The following is a 21,065-nucleotide window of genomic DNA, read 5'->3' as shown; positions in this document are numbered from 1 at the left end:
CATGGCAACCCACTCCAGTATTCTCACCTGAAAAGTCCCATGGGGACTCTTTGGGACCCCCATGGGGTCGCAAAGAGTTGAATATGACTGAAGTGACTGAGCATGGGATAACATGTGCTTAGTAGATCTTTGCTTCTTTTATTTATTTATTTTTAAGCAACTACATGTATTGAGTGTCAGACAATGTGCTAGGCCTCTGTATGTAGTAGTTTTAAAAGACGAGATATAATTTACCAACAAAAAATGCAAGGGTTTAAACCATATGAATTTGATGAATTTTAACACATGTATACACTCACGAAACCACAGAAGACGCAACCACCACCTCAATCAAGATACAGTATATTCTCTCCATGTTTGATTTATCCAATGGCAACCCACTCCAGTGTTCTTGCCTGGAGAATCCCAGGGACGTGGGCTTCACTTTCACTTTTCACTTTCATGCACTGGAGAAGGAAATGGCAACCCACTCCAATGTTCTTGCCTGGAGAATCCCAGGGACAGGGGAGCCTGGTGGGCTGCGGTCTATGGGGTCGCACAGAATCGGACACGACTGAAGCGACTTAGTAGCAGCAGCAGCAGCAGTCATGTACAAGAGGTATAAATAGTAAGAGTTCCACCATCACCGTCTGTCCATCTGGAATAGAACAAAGGTGTCTGTTTTCCTATTGCACGGTATCCACATAACTCTTTTCCCCATTTCTTGGCTGTTAGTGGGAGGATGGGCTCCTAAGTGTAGAATTCTGATAATTCCTTTTAGCTATTTCCGTTTCCCTGTAAAATATATTTATTTTTTGAAAATTTGAGTTTCACATAGACCCGTTTTCTCTATTCAGCCTAGATACAATTATTTCCTAAGTTTTTGACTTTTAAAGAAAAGTTTTACTTCTGGTAAATGTAAAAAATATGGAAAAACAGAATTTACTTTTAGGTCCTTAAGTGTATATAAATTAAACATTTGTTAAAATTTAGTGTTGTCTATGAATGTGTATCTTCAGGTTTAAAAAGCATAAAGCAAAAAAAATAAAAATAAAAAAATAAAAAGCATAAAGCAGGTAATATTTTATCATACCAAACACTCCTTTCTATGATAGATAAAACAATTGAAAAAAGCTTTGCTTATGTTTTTCCAGGTTACCAGTGCTATTAGTGAAAAAACTCAAGCTGGCCAAACTACTTACAATAAATACCTCTAAATCATTTTTCATTAGAATGCTAATCAGAAAAATACTAAATCAAGATTCAGTTTATGTGGTGTGTAATGCAAAAAAGAAAACAATAATTACACTTTGTTTTATGAATAATAGCGGCAAGTAGCCTCTCTGCAAAAAAAGTAGATACATCCTAAGAGCAGTTACATTTTTTGTGAGAAGCATTTTATATAGCACCACTTCAAGACAGGCTCTGGAGTTGTCAACAGATCCTTTTCTTGTGCTTGCCATAAGTAACTTTGCTATAAAGATTTTCTTTTTGCATCATCTGGTTTTTATCAATCTTTTGAGAATTTGGAAAATTTGAATTGACTTCAGACATTGTTCCCAGGTGGCGCTAGTGGTATAGAGAACACACCTGTGATGCAGGAGATGCAAAAGGTGCAAGTTTGATCCCTGGGGCAGGAAGATACCCTGGAGAAGGAAATGGCAACCCATTCTAGTATTCTTGCCTGGAGAATCCCATGGACAGAGGAGCCTGGTAGGCTACAGGTTACAAACAGTCAGACACGACCTAAGCGACTCAGCATGCATGTACCAGATATTGTAAAATTTGCTTTACATTTCCAAGTATGACCAGTATTTGTAAATCTTGTCCATTTCAGGTATTATGCCTTTGCAATCATTACATGTTGGAGCAGTATTTTTTTTTGTGACACAACATTTATGTTCTGTCTCTGCATTTTAAAAATACTAACTACAGGGAGTTCCCTGGTGGTCCAGTGGGTTAGGATTTGGCACTTTTAACTGCTATCACCCAAGTTAATTTCCTGGTCTGGGAACCGAGATCCTGCAAGCCACAGGGCGTGGCCAAAAAATTATATATATATATATATGTATATATGTATGTATGTATATACTATTCTGTTTCTCTTCCATTCTCTACAGTGAAATTTCATGAAGCCATTTAAAAATAGATGTCATGAAGGGTTTTATTTTTGGAGGTATATTATATTGACACATTATATTCTTTTAGGTGTACAACATAATGATTTGTTATTTTTACATATTGCAAAATGATCACCCTAGTAAGTCTGGTTAGCATCCATATGAAGGGGTTTTTATCATTGGTAAGTCATCAGAGTGAATCTTTTTTTTCTTTTTGGCTGTGCCGAGCAGCTTGTAGGATATCAGTTTCCTGACCAGGGATTAAACCTGGGCCACAGCAGTGCAAACCTGAAATCCTAACCACTAGGCCACCAGGGAACTCCCTTTAAAGTGAATTTTAATCCCAGGAATATTTACATGAAGATATTTACTGCATTTAGAAGGTCGGTTTTATTTATTTATTTTTTTGCTTGTTCAATAAGTTTATTATTGTCTTATCTGAAAAATCTTGATGGAAAATTGTGGTTTGGTTTAACTCTCAGCAGCTCATTCCTGAGCTCTAAGGAAGCTTGCCTTCTTCTGAGCTACCCGATCTTTCTTCTGGGCAAGTAACATTTTGGGATGGTTCCACCTCTTCTTTTTAACTTCTTTCTTAGGCTTCTTCTCATACACTGGATTCTCTCCTATTGCAGCATGAGCTTTCTTATACATCTCCTCCATCATGTCTGGAGTTACATTGTTCTGTATGTACTGAAAAAATTGTTTCTTGTAAGCATCTTCATCTTCTTCAATCAGGTAACACATGTAATCTGCAACGTTTTGCCCCATGATGTGCTTTCGGTGTACCTCAGCACTGAACTCTTTGCTTTCTGAATCATAACCAGGGAACCGTTTGGTACTGTGAGGGATAGACAAGCCTCCATCGACACCTCCCTTAGGGCCCCAAAAACTTTATTCCCGGTAGTAGTTCTGGCAAGTCCTGCATCCAAGTAACAGGTGAAGGCACCAAGTTGACCATCAATGCTTTCCACACTGTATTCATCTCCAGTCACCTCGACTTGGCCTTCATAAATTTTGTCCATAACAAACCTATTAAGAAGCCTGTGGGCCAGCAGCAGGCCAGTACAATATGCTGCAGCATAATTTGTCAGGCCAACCTTCACACCATATTTTGGGAGTTCGTGAGCATAAGCTCAACAAACTATCATTTCTCCTTCTATACGGGCATAAGCAATCTGACAAATGATATCTCTGTTCATTACACGAACAATCATTCTGTATTTAGGTGTGTTGTACTTATTTTTATCTTGGATTACCAATCGTTTCCGAGCATAGTAGTCAGTTTTTCCCTCTTGCCTCTTCTGAATTTCATTTGGTATCTCTTGAAGTAGACCTTGTTCTTGACAACTTTAACAAACCGCATCCTGTGGAACAGAACCCCAACTCCGCAGCTTGCCACAGAGCTGCAGAACCAGCATGGCTCCAGGGGGGAAAAAGCAGAAAGTCAGTTTTAAATGTGGTAGATTTATTAGTCAGAGATACTCAAGTTGCAAGTGACAGAAACCAATATCAAAATAACCTTTGCAAAGAAGGAGATGAAGGGATAAATACTGGGGGCAGCGAGAGCAGGGCAGCTCTAGGCATACAGGCTTAGAACCCGGAATGTGATGCCTTTTGCCCAGACAACCTAGTTTCTACTTTTTTCTGAGTAGTAGCCTCCTTCCTTCAGACATCTTTCCACGGGTGTGAATATGGCTAATGGAACCTTGAGAACACATTCTTACAATTCCAGAGCCTGTCAAAGACCAAAACCAAACAAATAAGCAAACTGGTTTTATTTAGTTCACTGCATCAGGGCAAGCACTTTTGCCTGGAGACTTTTATAGGGTGACAGCTTATAGGTGGGGTGATTGTAGTTGGAATTGTTGTTGTGATCAAGGGGTCTTAGTCAGTCTGAACGGCAAATATTTGTGTGTAGCTAAGTTTCAGATTATCACTTAGGAGGACATGAATGGGAATTTGGAAAGGTTGTGTCTGGACTTACTGTGGGTAACAAGGAGGTCACTGTGAATCTTATTTAAGTTACATGTTCTTTGCAGTAAGCTGGAACATGAGAGGGTGCGGGGGATTTCTGAACCATCTTAAGTTTTCCAGGAAAATAGGGCTTAGGTAAACGTTCCACATTTTCAAGAGAGAGAAGAAACTTTGCCACTGACTACATGAGATACAACATGAGATACATCTCTGGGAAGAGTGCCTTGTGCATGGTCATGTGGTCATCTGGCTAGCTCTGGTTCAGTCTTTGTGGCCCAGTGGGAGGAAGTGCTGTGAGTGATTCGGCTTGAGTTATGTCCACTCCTACGGTCAGAGTGATGAAGAGAAGGGATGGCAGGCAGATAGAGAAAATCGTTCCACAGTTGGCAAACTGTCACAATTCAATGCCAATTGAACTAAATTCTCACTTTTCCTTAACACAGAAGACGACACAAACTTTTGTTTAAAATTAAATAGAGGCACTATAATGATGATACTGGTAAATTACCATGAATTCTTTTCTAGGCTTTTTAACAGGCCGAGGAGTCTCACAGGCTATCCTGCATTTCCTTCCTCAGAAAAACTGCCCCTCGCTGTTTCCAATCTTAATGCTGTAGAACTGAAACAGCAAAAGCCTTTAGTAATATTTCAAATTATTCATTCTGTTTTTGACAGCTTTTCTCATAGTACTTGCCACTTCTCCCATTCTACCTCAAAGTCAGATTTGCCTTAATGTGGGCTTGAGGTCACAGAAATTCTTGTTCCCACCACGGAACAGCTTCAAAGCTTCAAGGTATATGAATCAGTATGGTAAGGAAACAGCCCATTATAATAAGGTTCCAGGGAGATTTGACTTCAAAGAAGCAAATACAGACTAGAAGCCTTAGAATCTAAGGAACATCTAAGAGTTTTGAAACTCTTTATTGCTCCATTTCACCAGACCAACTGCAGATAAAGCACAAAAGCCCCAGACTGAGAAGGATCAGAACTCTAATTTGTAGTTTGTTGTTGTTCTTTAGTCACTAAGTCGTGTGTGACTCTTGTAACCCCATGGACTGTAGCCCACCAGGCTCCTGCGTCCATTGGATTTCCCACGCAGGAATACTGGAGTGGGTTGCCATGTCCTTCTCCAGGGAATCTTCCTGATCCAGGGATTGAACCTGTGTTTCCTGCATTGGCAGGTGGATTCTTTACCACTGAGCCACCAGGTAAGCCCACTTAAAAGACTACCCTACTCTTTTAGCGGTTTAATTGCTCTTAGATTCCTGCCTTAGGTCATACCTAGATATGATGTTGCATTCCCTTTTTAGGTGCCCACTGGAAATCCCATCACACCAAGTAGCTCATGATTCTACCAAAGATATATGGGTTGCTGTAAAGGGTGGTCACATTATAGATGACATGACCTCTCTTACTCTCCTTCTGGCAATCAATGACCTCTCTTAACTCCTCGCAGATCCAGTTCCCTCTGCCCTTCTCAACCCCACAGTCCCTGCACGTTACCTTGTGAAGCTCTCTGGAAAGTGAAGTGCATGCCCTCCCCTGTGTATGTTTATTTCAAAGCCCTCCCAAGCCTATCTGGATTCCTCAGTGCTCTAGAATTCTGCAACACAACATTTTCTTTCACTACATCAGCCCTGTAAGACATCTTGGGGGGTGCCTTTCTAGCTCATGATGACAGTTCTCTGAGACTGGAATTAGTGACCCTGTATTCCCAGGTGTGCGGTTTCCGTGGTGGCTCAGTGGTAAAGAATCTGCCTGCCAGTGCAGGAGACTCAGATTTGGTCCCTGGGTCAGGAAGATTCCCTGAAGATGGATATGGCAACCCACTCCAGTATTCTCGTCTGGGAAATCCCATGGACATAGGAGCCTGGTGGGCTACAGTCCATGTGGTTGCAAAAGAGTCAGACATAACTTGGCAGCTAAAACAACAAATTCCCAGGTATATTTGACTGAACCAGCTTTGACCAAGCTGGACCAATTAGGTTCTCTTACCTGGCAATTTTATAGTAGAACTGAAGGTCTTCAGTTTTCATCCTTGCATGGGGCTGGGCTTGAAACATGTGCATTCAGAGCTCCCAGCAGCCAGTTCATGAAGAGAGAGAAATTGGGTCTACAGAGAAAGAAGTGTATTAGATACTTTTAGCTGCAAGTAATCAAAATCTTAAATCAAAAGGTTTTATACTTGCCTGAGTGTGTCTGTAAGGCTCTCTGTCAATCGTCCCAGTTTCTTTAGTCTATGCTGATGGGCCTGTGTGTTACTAACCTCTGTGTGGCACATGCTTAGTAGAGATGTCCTCAGAGGACCCTCCAGTCCCTGATTGTGGGGGTTGGGAGGGGTGGTCCCAGCTCAAGCTCGACCTTCCTTCTCCACTGCTGCCTCTTGTTACATGGCTATTTCCCAGCCAACAGCCTTTATGTGTGAGGTCTGGTGAAACGGTCCAAGTTCAACCGCCTATTTCAAAGTGCAGTAAATCCAGGGGAAATACCTGCTTCCTTGTCACACCATACCACTTCCTGCTTGCTCTCTTTTCTTTTCTTTTGTTCATATTTGCCCTCCTTTGTTCAAAGGGGAAAATTGGCTAGCATGCTGCTTCAGCAAATAGCCAACTAAGGCATGGAGTGGAGGTCTTTCCTCCTCACGGACCACCCTCCAGTCTTTACATGGGTCTCCCTTCTCACTTATTTTCCCTGGAGAGACAGCACCTTCTGTCCCTCTTCTACTGGGAGGAGGAAGTCTCTCCTCATCATGAAGTAATTCTGCATTGCCCAGAAAGTCAGTTACTGTGTGCTCTTTGCTCCTCCTCACTTTACAGAGAGGCCTGGAGAGCTGGAGAGAGGAGGAGGCTGCAAATGTCTAGGCTGTTTTCTGTCTACTCTCTTGGGGAGGTGCCTGGCTCCAGTTACTGGCAATTTTCTTAAGGGCGTAGGTTAGTTCGTACTCTTTTGTTCTCACCTGTAGGCCCTAATCACCAACTCTGGGACAACTGGGAAAAATCTCAGGCACAGCGACAACTATCTCTAATTTCCTTGAGCAATTGCTATGTGTCAGGCAATGTACATTTTATAGTAACCATCTTATTTATGTGTCACATCAGTCCTACAAGGTAGACAATGCATCAAAGCAACTCAATGAGAAAAGGAGTCCTTACAACAAATGGTGCTGGAACAACTGGATTGTGATCTTCCTTGGCCCGTGATGGGGTTATGTCTCAATAAACCTATCGTAAGTTGAAAATATCATAAGTCAAAATGCATTTAATACAACTAACCTACCAAACACCACCACTTAGCATACCCTGAAAGTGTGAAAGTGTTAGTCATTCAGTTGTGTCTGACTTTTTATGACCCCATGGACTGTAGCCCTCAAGGCTCCTCTGTCCATGGACTTCTCCAGGCAAGAATACTCCAGTATTTGATTTATCAGGAATATATTCTTGCATAAGGTTTGAAGTAGTGATCTAAAATTTTCTTCCCAAAAGGTTAGCTAATATCCCAACACCATCCCTCCCGCACTATCATGAAATGCCATGTATCCTATACTGAATTCTCATACTAGGATTTGTTTCTGGAATTCTACTTCTGTTTGTCCATGTCTTTTCTGCTACAGGATCACAGTTGTAATTATTACTGCTTCATTATACTGTGTTCCCTCTTGTAGTTCTGACATGACGGCTCTCCTACCGGCAACCACTCCTTTAGTCAAGAGAGAGAGGCAGGCAGGGCAAGTGCCCAGCCTTGATTCACAAGTACCAGCAACTCTCAAATATTACAGTGCTTTAGGAAATTCCATTGAAGATTTTAGAGAAAGGCACTCACATAAGGAATCTGAAAATAAAGCCTGAGTGGTGTGTGCTTGTGATTGAGGAAGGTGGGGTGGTGGGGTGCTCATTCATGAACTTCCACTCCATCATGTAATTTTACTTTCTGTTCATTTACATGGAGATGCCAATTGCCACTGTATCCTCTCTGGTGTGGAAGAGGATTTTACTTTTAGAGAAGTAAATGTCACTCCACTGACATTCTAAATGATTGGAAGAGAACTTTTAGCATGGTAGGGCCTTCTTGGGGCCCTGGGTCTCATCTCATTTAGGGGTAAGATGACATGCCAAAGACAAGTATGCTACTACTTCCTGACTTCTTCCAAGTGCTAATATTATTGGAATAAAAACAAGATATCCCAAGCTCTGCTCACTGTCACAGACCATTGAACCAAGTAAGGATATTAGGTTGAGATCTTTAAGGTCATTGCTTTTTTTTTCAAAAGTAAACTTTGCCTTCAGTGGAAATGGCACACAATATAACCATATTTAATAGACTAAATAGTATTCCTAAAGGGCCTGTCATCCAGTTCTGAAGAATGACTTATTAAGCACATTTTTACTCTTTGCAGGTACCCAATTCTTTCAAAGCATTTCAAGAATACATAAAGTACATATCATGGTTTCGTTTCATAGTACCTCCATAGTGGAAACTTCTGGTTACCCTTTTTTTCAGACTTGTCTTTGTCTTGCCTGAAAGAGAAACTCTGATGCTTTCAGTGAACTCAAGTCATCCCTTCTCTTGTTTCAGCCTGCTGTTGCTATTGCTGCTGCCTTTGGCCTTGGGGATGGATTCCTGTGCCAGTGCCAGGAAAACTTGTTAGTCATTCTCCTCTGAGTTAGGGTTTGCACTGCTGGTGTTCGAGTGTCAAACTGTAATCGTCTGTGATATATTTAGAATTTGAACTCACATTGCATTTGAACATTTGCTGCATGTCCACAAGAAAATAAATGGTTGTCCTTTAGTTGTGAAGCCATGCCTGGGCAGAATGCCACATAAAATTGTTCATAATAACACTGTTTATAGTAACACTGATTCTTTATCAAATTATAAATATTCACATTTCAGATTCCTCTTCAATCAGGAAATCTGAAAAGCGAATCATTATCATGGGGCCCAGGGCCTTTTAAAATCATTGTCCTTGAGTCTTAAAGCAAGAAGCAAAGAGCATTCTGTCCTGAGACAAAGGAGCTGTATTCAGCTGAAGGGAAACCAGCATAGGATACACTGAGTCCTGATGAATTTGATACTTTAAACGAAAAATGATAAAAAGAGTTTAGCAATTTGTAGATGAGAGATGCCAGCTGCTACTATGGCAGGATAGCTCCCTGCTTCGTGGGGGGCGGGGTCCCTCTGTACTCAGGAACAGGACAAGCCAGAGCCAAACTGGACTGAGCAGGTCAGAGTCATGTTTCTGTCCTAAGTGGACCAGACCAACAGGCTGGACTTTGGGGGTGGAGTTGGAATGTCAGCTGCTAGAGGTGGAAGGCGGCTGAATCTGGGGCTAGTTGAGGAGAGGGTGGAGTTTATTAGGTAAGGAGATTGTGAGTCAGGTCAGGAGAATTATCAGTGACCAAGGGAACTAGATGAAGGGGTTAAATTTTCCTGATGGTATCAGCTTGGTGGCCTGGAGAAATCTGTGTAAGTGTATCCAGCATTTTAAGATTATAAAGAGGGAAAGAGTTGGGATTGATGATACTGCAGGACGTATGCATAAGAGTAATCAGCCCAAATAAGGGAAAAGAGTGAGACTTTGCGGAAGGACTTCAGAGTGAGAGCATAGTGCTACTATGTAAGCAGACAGTATGATAGAGTGAGGAAGGACGCTAGGATTTCAGCCAATTTGGAGTTAGAAGTGAACTGTAATGGTAGTTTCTATATCAGAAGAGTGTTATGATTAGAAAAATGCTTAAGGGGGAAAAAAAATTGAGAGGCTAAATTGTGCTACGTGCTCAGATGCTCTGCTGCTGCTACTGCTAAGTCGCTTCAGTCGTGTCCAACTCTTTGCGACTTCATGGACTGTAGGCCACCAGGCTCCTCTGTCCATGGATTTCCCAGGCATGAATACTGGAGTGTGTTGCCATTTCCTCCTTCAGGGAAATTGTGCTATACTACTCTTCATACTTATGCTTGTTGTATCTCCATTTGTACTTAAAATTAAACAATGTTTAAACAGGTTTATTTTAGGCTTTCTCAGAGCCTGTAAAATGACATTATTAACCTCAGTATCTCATGGCATGCAGCTTGGGAAAGGCTGGTTTAACCGAATATTAAAAAGTGAGTGAGTGAAAGTCTCTTAGTTGTGTCTGACTCTTTGTGACCCCATGGACTGTAGCCTACCAGGCTCCTCTATCTATGGGATTCTCCAGGCAAGAAAAACACTGAAAGTAAGGAAAGTCTTCCAAAAGGTCTATAGTGAATGACTCTAGATGAATTAATTTCTCTTAATCTTTTGTAGCCTGGAGTCCTGCAGTCCATGGGGTTGAGAAAAGAGTCCTACACAACTTAGTGACTGAAAAACAACAATTCTTTTATTTTGCATATTTACTCTAATGCTTCCTGGTGGCTCAGATGGTAAAGAATCTGCCTGCAATACAGGAGACATGGGTTTGATCCCTACGTTTGGAAGAGCCCCTGGAGAAGGAAATGACAACCCACTCCAGTATTCTTGCCTGGAGAATTCCATGGATAGATGAGCCTGGTGGACTACAGTCCATGGGATTCCAAAGAGTTGGACACAACTGAGCGACTAACATTTTCACTCTAATGAGGCTTTACAAAGAACATGAGCTTAAAGAAAGCAGCGGTGTAGTTATAGGAGGTCACTTTGAAATCGGAGTTTTAAAAGTTATGTGACCTTGACCAAGCTCTTTAACCCCATCAGGTCTGTTTTCTCATCTTTAAAATTGGAAAATAACACCTACCTAATGGGTTTGCTATGAAGATTAAATAGATTATGATATCCAAATAACTTAGCACAGTGTGGCACATACTGTAGGAACTGGAGATGGAGTAATTACCATTATTCCTGAGTTAGAATTTTAGAGTTCAAGAAAGGAGCACTGGTTCTGTTGCCAAAATCTTGGCTCTCTGTGCACCAATGCCAAACAGAAATATGGAGACAGAGTTATGGAGGAGAAAGAGGGAGTGGCTTTATTACTTTGCCAGGCAAGGGGAAACACAGTAGGCTAGTGCCTTAAGAACTCTGCTCCCCGCCCCCCCGCCCCCCGCCTGCTGCCCCCGCCCCTAGCCTTCACTCCCTGGTAGGTTGGGGGAGAGGTTTTATGTATATAGTTAGATGGGGTATGCGATAAGGATCAAGGCAGTAACAGTTTTTCATCCTTTCTTATGCAGAGTTTCAAAAGGATGGGGTGGCTGAAAAGATGGGGGGTCTCAGGTGGTCTCATCCCCTTATCTTGGTGAGTCTCTCTGGTCCCTTTAGTTTTGCCTCATGTGGTTTTGCTTCTGCTTCTCCTTTAATCATTAAGTGTTTTGCCCTTTGGAACTCAGAGAAGGTCACGGAGGGTTGAGTCTTGCTGACAAGAAATGGGGGACAAAAAGGCCTTCATGTCCAGGAGTCCCTCTGGGCCCTGCTCAGCATCAATTTAATGAAGGGACCTGGTCTACTCACTGTGATACCAGGAAGTCAGAAACCACCATTATCTGAGCTTGCAGCTTACTTGTGAAACAGATAATTCCAGAAGCCACTACAGAATGTAGGACAGGACTCCACTGGACACCTGGTAGGGAAGACTATGAATTTCCAACTGAATTTTGTCTTATGGTGAGCAGGCTATGAACACTGTATATTTAAAATAAACAAACACTTAACTGCTTAGAACAAAATATATTTATTAAAAATTTTTAAAAAATATTTATTTATGGCTGCACTGAGTCTTCATTACTGTGTGTAGACTTTCTCTAGTTGTGGCAAGTGGGAGCTACTCTCTAGGTGCAGTGTGTGGGCTTCTCATTGTAGTGGCTTCTCTTGTGGAGCATGAGCTCTTGGGCCCACAGACTTAGTTGCCTGGTGGTATGTGGAATCTTCCTGGACCAGGGATCGAACCTATGTCCCTTGCAATGGCAGACAGATTCTTAACCACTGGACCACCAGGGAAGTCTATATTCAATTATTGTGTCAGAGAAAGGCATTTAACAGGTTCCTTCTAAAATACTCAAAATGCTCTGCTAAATGAAAAGAACTTGTGCTACACCTAAGGTATCTTTAACATTAAACATTCTGGCAACTTTACTGCTTTACAATTGATTCTTGGCAACTTGTCCCTTTATTCTTTGAAATTCTTAAGTAACTTTCTTTCTGACTTCATTTATTTAAATATCCCAGAATAGCCTCTTGAGCTGTAAGTTTGATGATCAGAGAAACTATTTTTAGCAGGTTGAGTACTTTGTGTGATGGATGTTAGCTATACTTTATTTTGAGAAGGACAAATTGTTAAAAGGATTGATAGTATTAATGGTATTTTAAACTAAAAGCTGTGCCAAGGCAAATGAGACAGGTAGATATGAAGTTTGAGACAGATCAGGGATGTGTTTCTGCCAGTTTAGCTAAAGGCTGTCCAGGCCTCCCACAAGATAAAAGACAGGGAGGCCACAACTCAGACATAGTGATCTTTTAGGTAGTTTAGGCACTTCACCCTAGGGTAGGCTTGTTAACCACAAACTAGGTTCTACTTTTGGTGGATGTTGAGCTAAAAATCACAACCAAGCCAAAGATGGGGAGAAAAAAGGATTTATTACATGCAGTTAGAACAGAGAACACTGGGGATATTTTCTAAAACAGTGTCTCCCTGAACAGCAAAATTGGGGAAGTTTTAAGCTAAGGAAGGGTACATGCATATCCATGAAAGGCCTTGTGTGGTGTATGCATATTCATGAAGGGGTTCTAGCTGAGAATTCTCAACACAGAATTGAGACACATTGTGAGTGAAGCCACAAGGGTCAGAAAAGAAACGTCATCATTCCATCCTCCACCTGGGTGGGGGCCTTAGTTCCCATAGAACTCAAAAGATGTGTATCAGATTATGTATATCCTTTGAGAAGGAACCAGGACTCTGTTTTTTATGGCTGAACTTTTGTTTCTTGACTAGTTTTCCTTTATTCCCACATTCCCTCATTTTCCTTATGATAATGATTGTTAATTACTGAGACCTGTTTGAACAGGGCAAGTTCAGTTCAGTCGCTCAGTTGTGTCCGACTCTTTGCGACCCCATGAACCACAGCACGCCAGGCCTCCCTGTCCATCACCAACTCCGGAGTCCACCTGAACCCAAGTCCATCGAGTCGATGATGCCATTCAACCATCTCATCCTCTGTCGTCCCCCTTTCCTCCTGCCCTCAATCTTTCCCAGCACCAGAGTTTTTTCCAATGAGTCAGCTCTTCGCATCAGATGGCCAAAGTACTGGAGTTTCAGCTTCAGCATCAGTCCTTCCAATGAACACCCAGGACTGATCTCCTTTGGGATGGACTGGTTGGATCTCCTTGCAGTCCAAGGGACTCTCAAGAGTCTTCTCCAACACCACAGTTCAAAAGCATCAATTCTTCAGCGCTCAGCTTTCTTCTCAGTCCAACTCTCACATCCATACATGACCACTGGAAAAACCATAGCCTTGACTAGACGGACCTTTGTTGACAAAGTAATGTCTCTGCTTTTTAATATGCTATCTAGGTTGGTCATAACTTTCCTTCCAAGAAGTAAGCGTCTTTTAATTTCATGGCTGCAATCACCATCTACAGTGATTTTGGAGCCCCCCAAAATAAAGTCTGACACCGTTTCCACTGTTTCCCCATTGATTTCCCATGAAGTGATGGGACCAGATGCCATGATCTTCGTTTTCTGAATGTTGAGCTTTAAGCCAACTTTTCCTCTTTCACTTTCATCAAGAGGCTTTTTAGTTCTTCTTCACTTTCTGTCATAAGGGTGGTGTCATCTGAATATCTGAGGTTATTGATATTTCTCCTGGCAATCTTGATTCCAGCTTGTGCTTCTTCCAGCTCAGCGTTTCTCATGATGTACTCTGCATATAAGTTAAATAAGCAGGGTGACAATATACAGCCTTGATGTACCCCTTTTCCTATTTGGAACCAGTCTGTTGTTCCATGTCCAGTTCTAACTGTTGCTTCCTGACCTGCATACAGGTTTCTCAAGAGGCAGATCAGGTGGTCTGGTATTCCCATCTCTTTCAGAATTTTCCAGTTTATTGTGATCCACATAGTCAAAAGCATTGTGCCCAGGCATAGGTCAAAAAAAAGTCTTCCGCCAAAAATGGCTTCTCTTAGATCAAGAAAGCCATGCCTGGTTCTCTTTCTCCATGAACTGCCCCCCTCCCCCACCCAGTCTGCTTACAGACTGGTTTATGTTTGTCCAGTGCTTAATAACCCAGAGTAGACAGATGGAGACAGGACTCTGTAATAAGTAAGGTCAATAATATCTTTGGTGTTATTTATATCCATCTAGGTGGGAAAAAAATAGGAGATAGAGGAAGGATAGTTAAGTGCAACAAAATATACATAAGAAAACTTACCATGTTAACCATTTAAAAGATTCATTTATTTTTATTTAATTATTTTTGGCTTCACTGGGTCTTCATTGCTATATGTGGGCTTTTCATTGTGGTGGCTTCTCTTACTGTAGAGCCTTGGCTCTAGGTTCAAGGGCTTCAGTAATTATGGCTTGCAGGCTCCAGAGTGTGGGCTCTGGAGTAGTTGGGATGCATGGGCTTAGTTGCTCCATGGCATACAAGGATTGAACACGGGCCCCCTGCACTGACAGGTGGATTTTCAACCACTGGATCATCAGGGAAGCCCCATTATAACCATTTTAAAGAGCACATATCAGTGGCATTATGTATGTTCACACTGTTGTGCAACTATCACTGCTATCCATTCAGAACTTTTTCATTATCCCAGACTGAAACTGTACCCATTAAACAATAACTCTCTAACCCCAACTACCAGCCAGCCCTTTGCATGCGCATGTGTGTGTGCATGTGTGCTCAGTCTCCTCCGACTCTTTGCAACCCCATGGACTATAGCCTGCCAGGGTCCTCCATCCATGGGATTTTCCAGGCAATAATACTGGAATGGATTGCCATTCCTTCCTTAAGGCATCTTCCTAACTCAGGAATCAAACCTGCATCTCCTGTACCAGTCAGCCCCTAGTGACCACTATCCCATTTTTTTTTAAAGTTTTTTTCCCCAGTATTCTATTTTCTATCTCTATGAATTTGCCTAGTCTAGGCGCCTCGTGTAAACGTAGTCAATATTTGTTTTTTGTATGTTTAGCTTCTTTGACTTAGCATGGTGTTTTTAAGGCTCATTCATGTTGCAGTGTGTTAGGATTTTGTTCCTTTTAGTCTGCGTAATATTGCATCATAGGTGAGTTTGTTGTTCCGTCACTTAATCGTGTCTTGACTCTTCGACTCCACGGACTGCAGCATGCCAGGCCTCCCTGTCCTTCATAGTCTCCTGGAGCTTATTCAAACTCATTGAATCGGTGATGCAATCCAACCATCTTGTTCGGTCATCCCCTTCACCTCCTGCCTTCAATCTTTCCCAGCATCAGGGTCTTTTCTAATAAGTTGGCTCTTCATATTGGTGGCCAAAGTATTGGAGCTTCAGCATCAGTCCTTCCAATGAATATTCAGGATTGATTTCCTTTAGGATTGACTGATCTGTCCTTGCTATACAAAGGACCCTCAAGAGTCTTCGCCAAGACCACAGTTGAAAAAAATCAATCCTTTGGCGCTCAGGCTTCTTTATGGTCAAATCTCACATCCATACATGACTACTGGAAAAACCATAGCTTTGACTATATGGATCTTTGCTGGCAAAGTAATGTCTCTGCTTTTTAATATGCTGTCTAGGTTTGTTATAGCTTTTCCTCCAAGGAGCAAGTTTCTAAGTCTTTTAATTTCATGGCTGCAGTCACAATCCACAGTGACTTTGGAGTCCAAGAAAATCAAGTTTCTTACTGTTTCTGTTGTTTCCCATCTGTTTGGCATGAAGTGATGGGACCAGATGCCATGGTCTTCATTTTTTAATGTTGAGTTCTAAGCCAGCTTTTTCACTCTCCTCTTTCACATTCGTCAAGAGGCTGTTTAGTTCCTCTTCATTTTCTGCCATAAGGGAGGTGTTATCTGCATATCTGACGTTATTGCTATTTCTACTGGCAATCTTGATTCCAGCTTGTGCTTCATCCAACCTGGCATTTCATATGATGTACTCTGCATATAAAATAAATAAGCAGGGTATATATCACGTGCTAAAAAAAATTCATGCATCAGGGGACATTTGGTTATTCCCAACTTTGGGTGTTGTGGTAACACTGTGAATAGGGGTGTATAGCATCTTTCCTTGCCCTCTTTTTGAAAGGTTCTTTCTTTCTGTCTCTACACCTCTTATTATAGCCTCAGGGCACACTCTGTATTTGTTTTTGAAGACAAAATCAGGAATGATTCAGCCAAAATGTGAGAACCATGTGGTGATTCTCTCCTGACTCAGTTGGTAATGAACTCACCTGCAATGTAGGAGACCCAGGTTCCATTCCTGAGTTGGGAAGACCCCCTGGAGAAGAAAATGGCAACCTACTCCAGTATTCTTCCTGGGAAATTCCATGGACAGAGAAGCCTGGTGGGCTACAGTCTATGGGGTCGTAAACAGTAGGCTACATCTTAAGGGCTAAACCACCACATGTAGTAGCTAACGAGTTTAAAGGCATACAACATGCGATTTAGGCATTGCTCTTAGAGACTGAGGGGCTTTCTTAGGTAGCAGGTATGAAATAAAATTCATATTTTATGGCAAAATAAGAAAAATTCAAACACAAAAAGCTTCCTCTGCCTCCCCCCTCCCAATTATGAGTGGCTCAAACTTGCTACCAGTCACTGGGACTCCATTTACTCTTTTAGCTACTCTTGTGACCAGTTGGATTTGAGTTTTAGGGGACTTCAGCTTATTCAGTGTCAGCGGCCCTTAAAAAAATCAGAGTAAATACTTAAAACAAGGTGCTGTGCTTAGTCACTCAGTCGTGTCCGACTTGTAACAAGACATCACATCAAATTAGTGGAGACATGGAGATTCAGACTCCTGATTTTCTGAGGTATCTTTCAGCAATTCATCAGAAATGCTCAATACTTAGAATTGCTTCCTGATTGCCAGCTGGCTTCCCTTCCACACCTGGAAGCCACTTTCAGAAGCTTCTCTCTTCAAGATGCCCAAGCAAGTAAGGGGCCCTGAAGATTTGCTACCTTCAAATTTCATCCTGCCACTTACCAGGAGCATGTCATCTATTTCTGTGTGTCAGGCATCGAGTTCAAGACTTGTGCTTAGAATAGGTTGGGGGCTGAAAGTCTTATGTGCCGTAGGCTCCTCAATCTGACCTAAGAGCAAGAGTGGTTCAGAAAAGGGTGTGACAAGGCTGACGAACAAAAAAAAAGGTGGAGTCCCGGCCTCCGGTGCGGAGGGCACTGTCTTTGACAGAGCTCGATCGAACACTCTGCTGAGGGTCGCGTTTCAAAGGAGGCCTTCTCTTTTGCCCAGTAACCTTCCCCAAGCAAAGCAGATGAGAAGTCCCTCTGGACTTTGAAAATCAGTTTGCGATCCCACTTCCCTACACAAGGTGGGGCGTAGGAGGTGTCACAACCGGAACTTCCTTTGAGATAAAGAAAAAAGACGGAAGTAGGCCAGAAGCACTTCCTCAGTATTTTGCCTCAAACCTGCTCTCCCTCCTACTTTCTACTGGAAGGGAGGTGCTCCACGGCTCTTTAACGCTAAACGGAGTGCTGCGGAGGGTTCTGTGCGCAGGCTCAGTGACTAGCTCCGCCTCCCAACTATCTTTCAGCTTTCCCGTCGCTCCTCTGGTTCTCGGGCCTGGGCTTGACGCACTCTTGTACGTAACTGGGGGGCGGAGCCTCAGGAAGAAAGGCTGCTGAGACTGGGTCTCGCGAGAACATTCCCTCGCAGTTCTCGCGCTGCAGCTTTACTCTCGTCGCAACGAGATCTTTCGAGATCTTCTCCGCCCCCGCTACCGGCGCCCACTCTGCGGCCGCTGAGCCGGAGCCGGCCTCAGCAGTGCCCTCAGCGCGGCCCTCTTTCCAAGACCCTAGGTGCTCGCGTGGATCTTCGCACGTCCCCCACTATCCCAGGTCCCCCTGTCCCACGCGGCCAGCTTTCTGCGCGCCAGCCCCGCCGGGGTCCGTGTCTTGTCTTGCCGGCCGGACCTGGGCTGGAGCCTGAGCTGTAGCCGGCGCCATGTCGGTGGTGGGCATAGACCTGGGGTTCCAGAGCTGCTACGTCGCTGTCGCCCGCGCCGGCGGCATCGAAACGATCGCTAATGAGTACAGCGACCGCTGCACGCCGTGAGTGTGGGCCAGGCTAGCCGCGTGCACTGGGGGTGGGGAGGTAGCGCTTGTCCGAGCTGTGACCCTCGCGGTTTGGGGAACGCGGACCGGGCAGTAACCTCCGTTCCGAGGCTCCGGTAGGTAGGGGAACCCTATTGGGTTTTAGGTCATTAGGGGCTGCGACCCTTCTTGTGGGTCTGCGCTAAGGACGACGCCTTTTTACAGTGACCGGCTGGCCGAACAAGGGCTGTGAGTGGTTCCTTGGACTAGTGGAGGCCATGGGTAGGAACTGGAGGGAAGGCAGGCCTGGGATGTGGGATGGACTGAGACCCTCTTTTAGAAGGCACATTGTAGGCGTGGGGTGTACTAACGTTTCTTCAGGCCAGCACAGAGTTCGGGGCTTTGCACACAGCAAGCGCTTAATAAAAGTTTAATTGAACCGCTTCTGGCATCTGCCGGCAGGCGGTAAGACCATGCAGCGGCCAGAGTCCCACGTGAGTGGGGGTGGGGTGGCGCCCGGAAGAGAGGGAGTCGGAGCGCCGGATATCTCAAGATTGGATTGGCACGGACAGATTCAGAAAAAGATACAATAAAATCGATGCCTTTTGGATACCTTTGCATTCACTTTGGTTTTTCACGTCGCTTCAGTATATTGAACTGTGTTGGGTCATTTTCTGCTATCCTGTGCGCATCCACCCCAACAGCGTTCCACTTTTACGGTAATATACATTCCAGCCAGGGTGTTGGCCCCAATTGTTAATGAATGACTCAGGGGCTCACTTTGACTTTTAAAAGAACCTATATAGTAAGTTATGGGACCAGTAAAGACACAGCACTAAAAAAAATCATGACTCACCCACGTTTTTCCTTGGATAGGGTAAGAAAGAATCTACTTGTATAGAGATACCTTTCAATCATTGTCTTCCTTTTGGACAAAATCTTTTCAGAAGTTTCGTATTATTTGTTTGGTTCTCATTGTGTCTCATTAAGGGCCTCTGTTCTAAGGCTCCTTTTTCACCCTGACTTTTGTTATGTTTCTTCAGCGATAGGTTTCTGGCCAACTCGATTGCTCCGTTTGCCAGACTGATCTTTGCTACCCAGGGGGCTGACAACATTTTCCTTAAACTTAGCAGATTTCTACCTCTTATTTTAGACTAACCCAGGTGCTTGCCCGAAAACCCATCCCAGATTCAAAATCTCAGTTTGATGTTCCTTTCTCAATTTTGTAGTTTTTAACAGCATTAATGAGATATAATTCACATACCATACAGTTAACTCTTTCAAAGTGTACAATTTGTTTTTAGTGTAGTTACAATTGTGCAATTATCAACACAATTTTAATATTTTCTTTACCCCACAAGAGAAACCCTGCACTCATTAACAGCCACAACCCAATCCCCCACCCTCCCATCTTCATAGTTTGTAATAGTGTGTCTAATTTGTATTTCCAGGCAAGTGTATTGTACACTGAAGTTTTTTAAGTATTTAAGCATTAATTTCCTATTTGTTACTGTCTTTCTGGATCCTGTTGTGCTTCATCTGTAGAGATAGTTTTCCTCAAGAAGTTAAAAGGACTAGAGCACTGAGTTAATCATGTAACTTTTTGGTCTTTTTCCCACCTAGAAGTGAGCATATTTTATTTAGCTCCAAAGGTAAGAATATAAAGTATTAGAATGAAGTGTTCCTGACGTTTCTTTTTAGCCTCTTAAAGATGAGCCCTCTTTCTCCTTTAAACAAATAGGAACTGTAACAGTATTACTGTGAATCTCATTATTTGGAACTGAAAGAGTTTCAGAAAAGGATAGACCATGTAATTGTGACAAAGAATGTTTAAAAATAGTTTTTCTTACATATTTTCCTTATATCTCTTGGAAACTTAGATGCCATACATTCAAGTAATTTTTGAACTATGATTAGCTTGGATTTCTGTCTTGGAGTCTTTGGTTAAGTAGAACATGGGGGCAGAAAGGTTGATTTTTATTTTATTTTTTTTAAAGTAGTGATTACCACAGCATGGATTTAAACCTCAAAGATACACAGGGACTGATGTAGATTTGCTTGAGTGTGAGAGTGGAATGAAATGGAGGGTTGGGTGTGATGAAAGTAACGCATTTCAGATGAGATCGGGAGCGTTCAGAGTGGTATGGCAGTAGACGTAACTCTTTTCAATATGTGGGTACGACAGGATTTGATTTCCATTTTTGAGGCGCTGGTTGAATTTTACCTGGAAGATATCCTGCTTTCTCAGCAAATAAGATCCTTCCATCATGGACACATGGCTAGTGGGCAAAACCAAATGTTAAATGTATAATGACTGTGGTAAGGACGCTGATGGGAAAGTATGGAAAACAGTGATGGGGGACCTAATTTAAGTGGATATGAGGTGGTGATGGAAAGCATTCTTAAAAAAGTGCCATTTAAGATGTAACCTGGAGGATGAATAGGGTTTTACCATGGAGATCTATGGTGGGAGTGAGCAAGAGTTGTTCAGGCAGAAGAAACAGCAAGTGAGGAAGACCTGAACTTGGCACACTTGACACTACTGAGGGGATTATGGCCATTTGAAGGAATGTTGAACTGAATCTAGAGAGAGGTTAGGCAGGGTGGAGCAAATCATAGATTTTTATCTAGGTGCTGTGGGAGGTGATTCAATTGATACTTTAAAAATGTGATTGGCTTTTTTTATGGAGAGAGGATTTATTTGAGAAGGGCGAGAGAAGCCTGATGCACCCGAGGATACTTAGGAGGCTACTGCAATATTTGGTCCATGTGGGAGTTGCTGTTGCTCTCCACTGGTATGGAACTGGGAGG

The 21,065-nt window shown here is 42.8% G+C and overlaps 1 protein-coding gene and 1 pseudogene across 1 annotated transcript in view; one reads left to right on the top strand and one right to left on the bottom strand.

Annotated features, from left to right (window-relative positions):
* Positions 1-2,554: 2,554 nt before the first annotated feature.
* On the bottom strand, positions 2,555-3,477 carry LOC113895376 (annotated as a pseudogene).
* A 14,403-nt stretch (positions 3,478-17,880) lies between these two features.
* HSPA4 (heat shock protein family A (Hsp70) member 4) overlaps positions 17,881-21,065 on the top strand; it is a 53,879-nt gene continuing 50,694 nt past the window's right edge. The window contains exon 1 of the mRNA XM_027546508.1: positions 17,881-18,272. Within this exon, the coding sequence (XP_027402309.1) occupies positions 18,166-18,272 (107 nt within the window). The 5' untranslated portion in view covers positions 17,881-18,165. The remainder of the gene's footprint in view (positions 18,273-21,065) is intronic.

This window comes from Bos indicus x Bos taurus, chromosome 7, assembly GCF_003369695.1.
Source record: "Bos indicus x Bos taurus breed Angus x Brahman F1 hybrid chromosome 7, Bos_hybrid_MaternalHap_v2.0, whole genome shotgun sequence".
NCBI classification, from domain to species: domain Eukaryota; kingdom Metazoa; phylum Chordata; class Mammalia; order Artiodactyla; family Bovidae; genus Bos; species Bos indicus x Bos taurus.
This window is presented reverse-complemented; position numbering and strand designations above follow the sequence as displayed.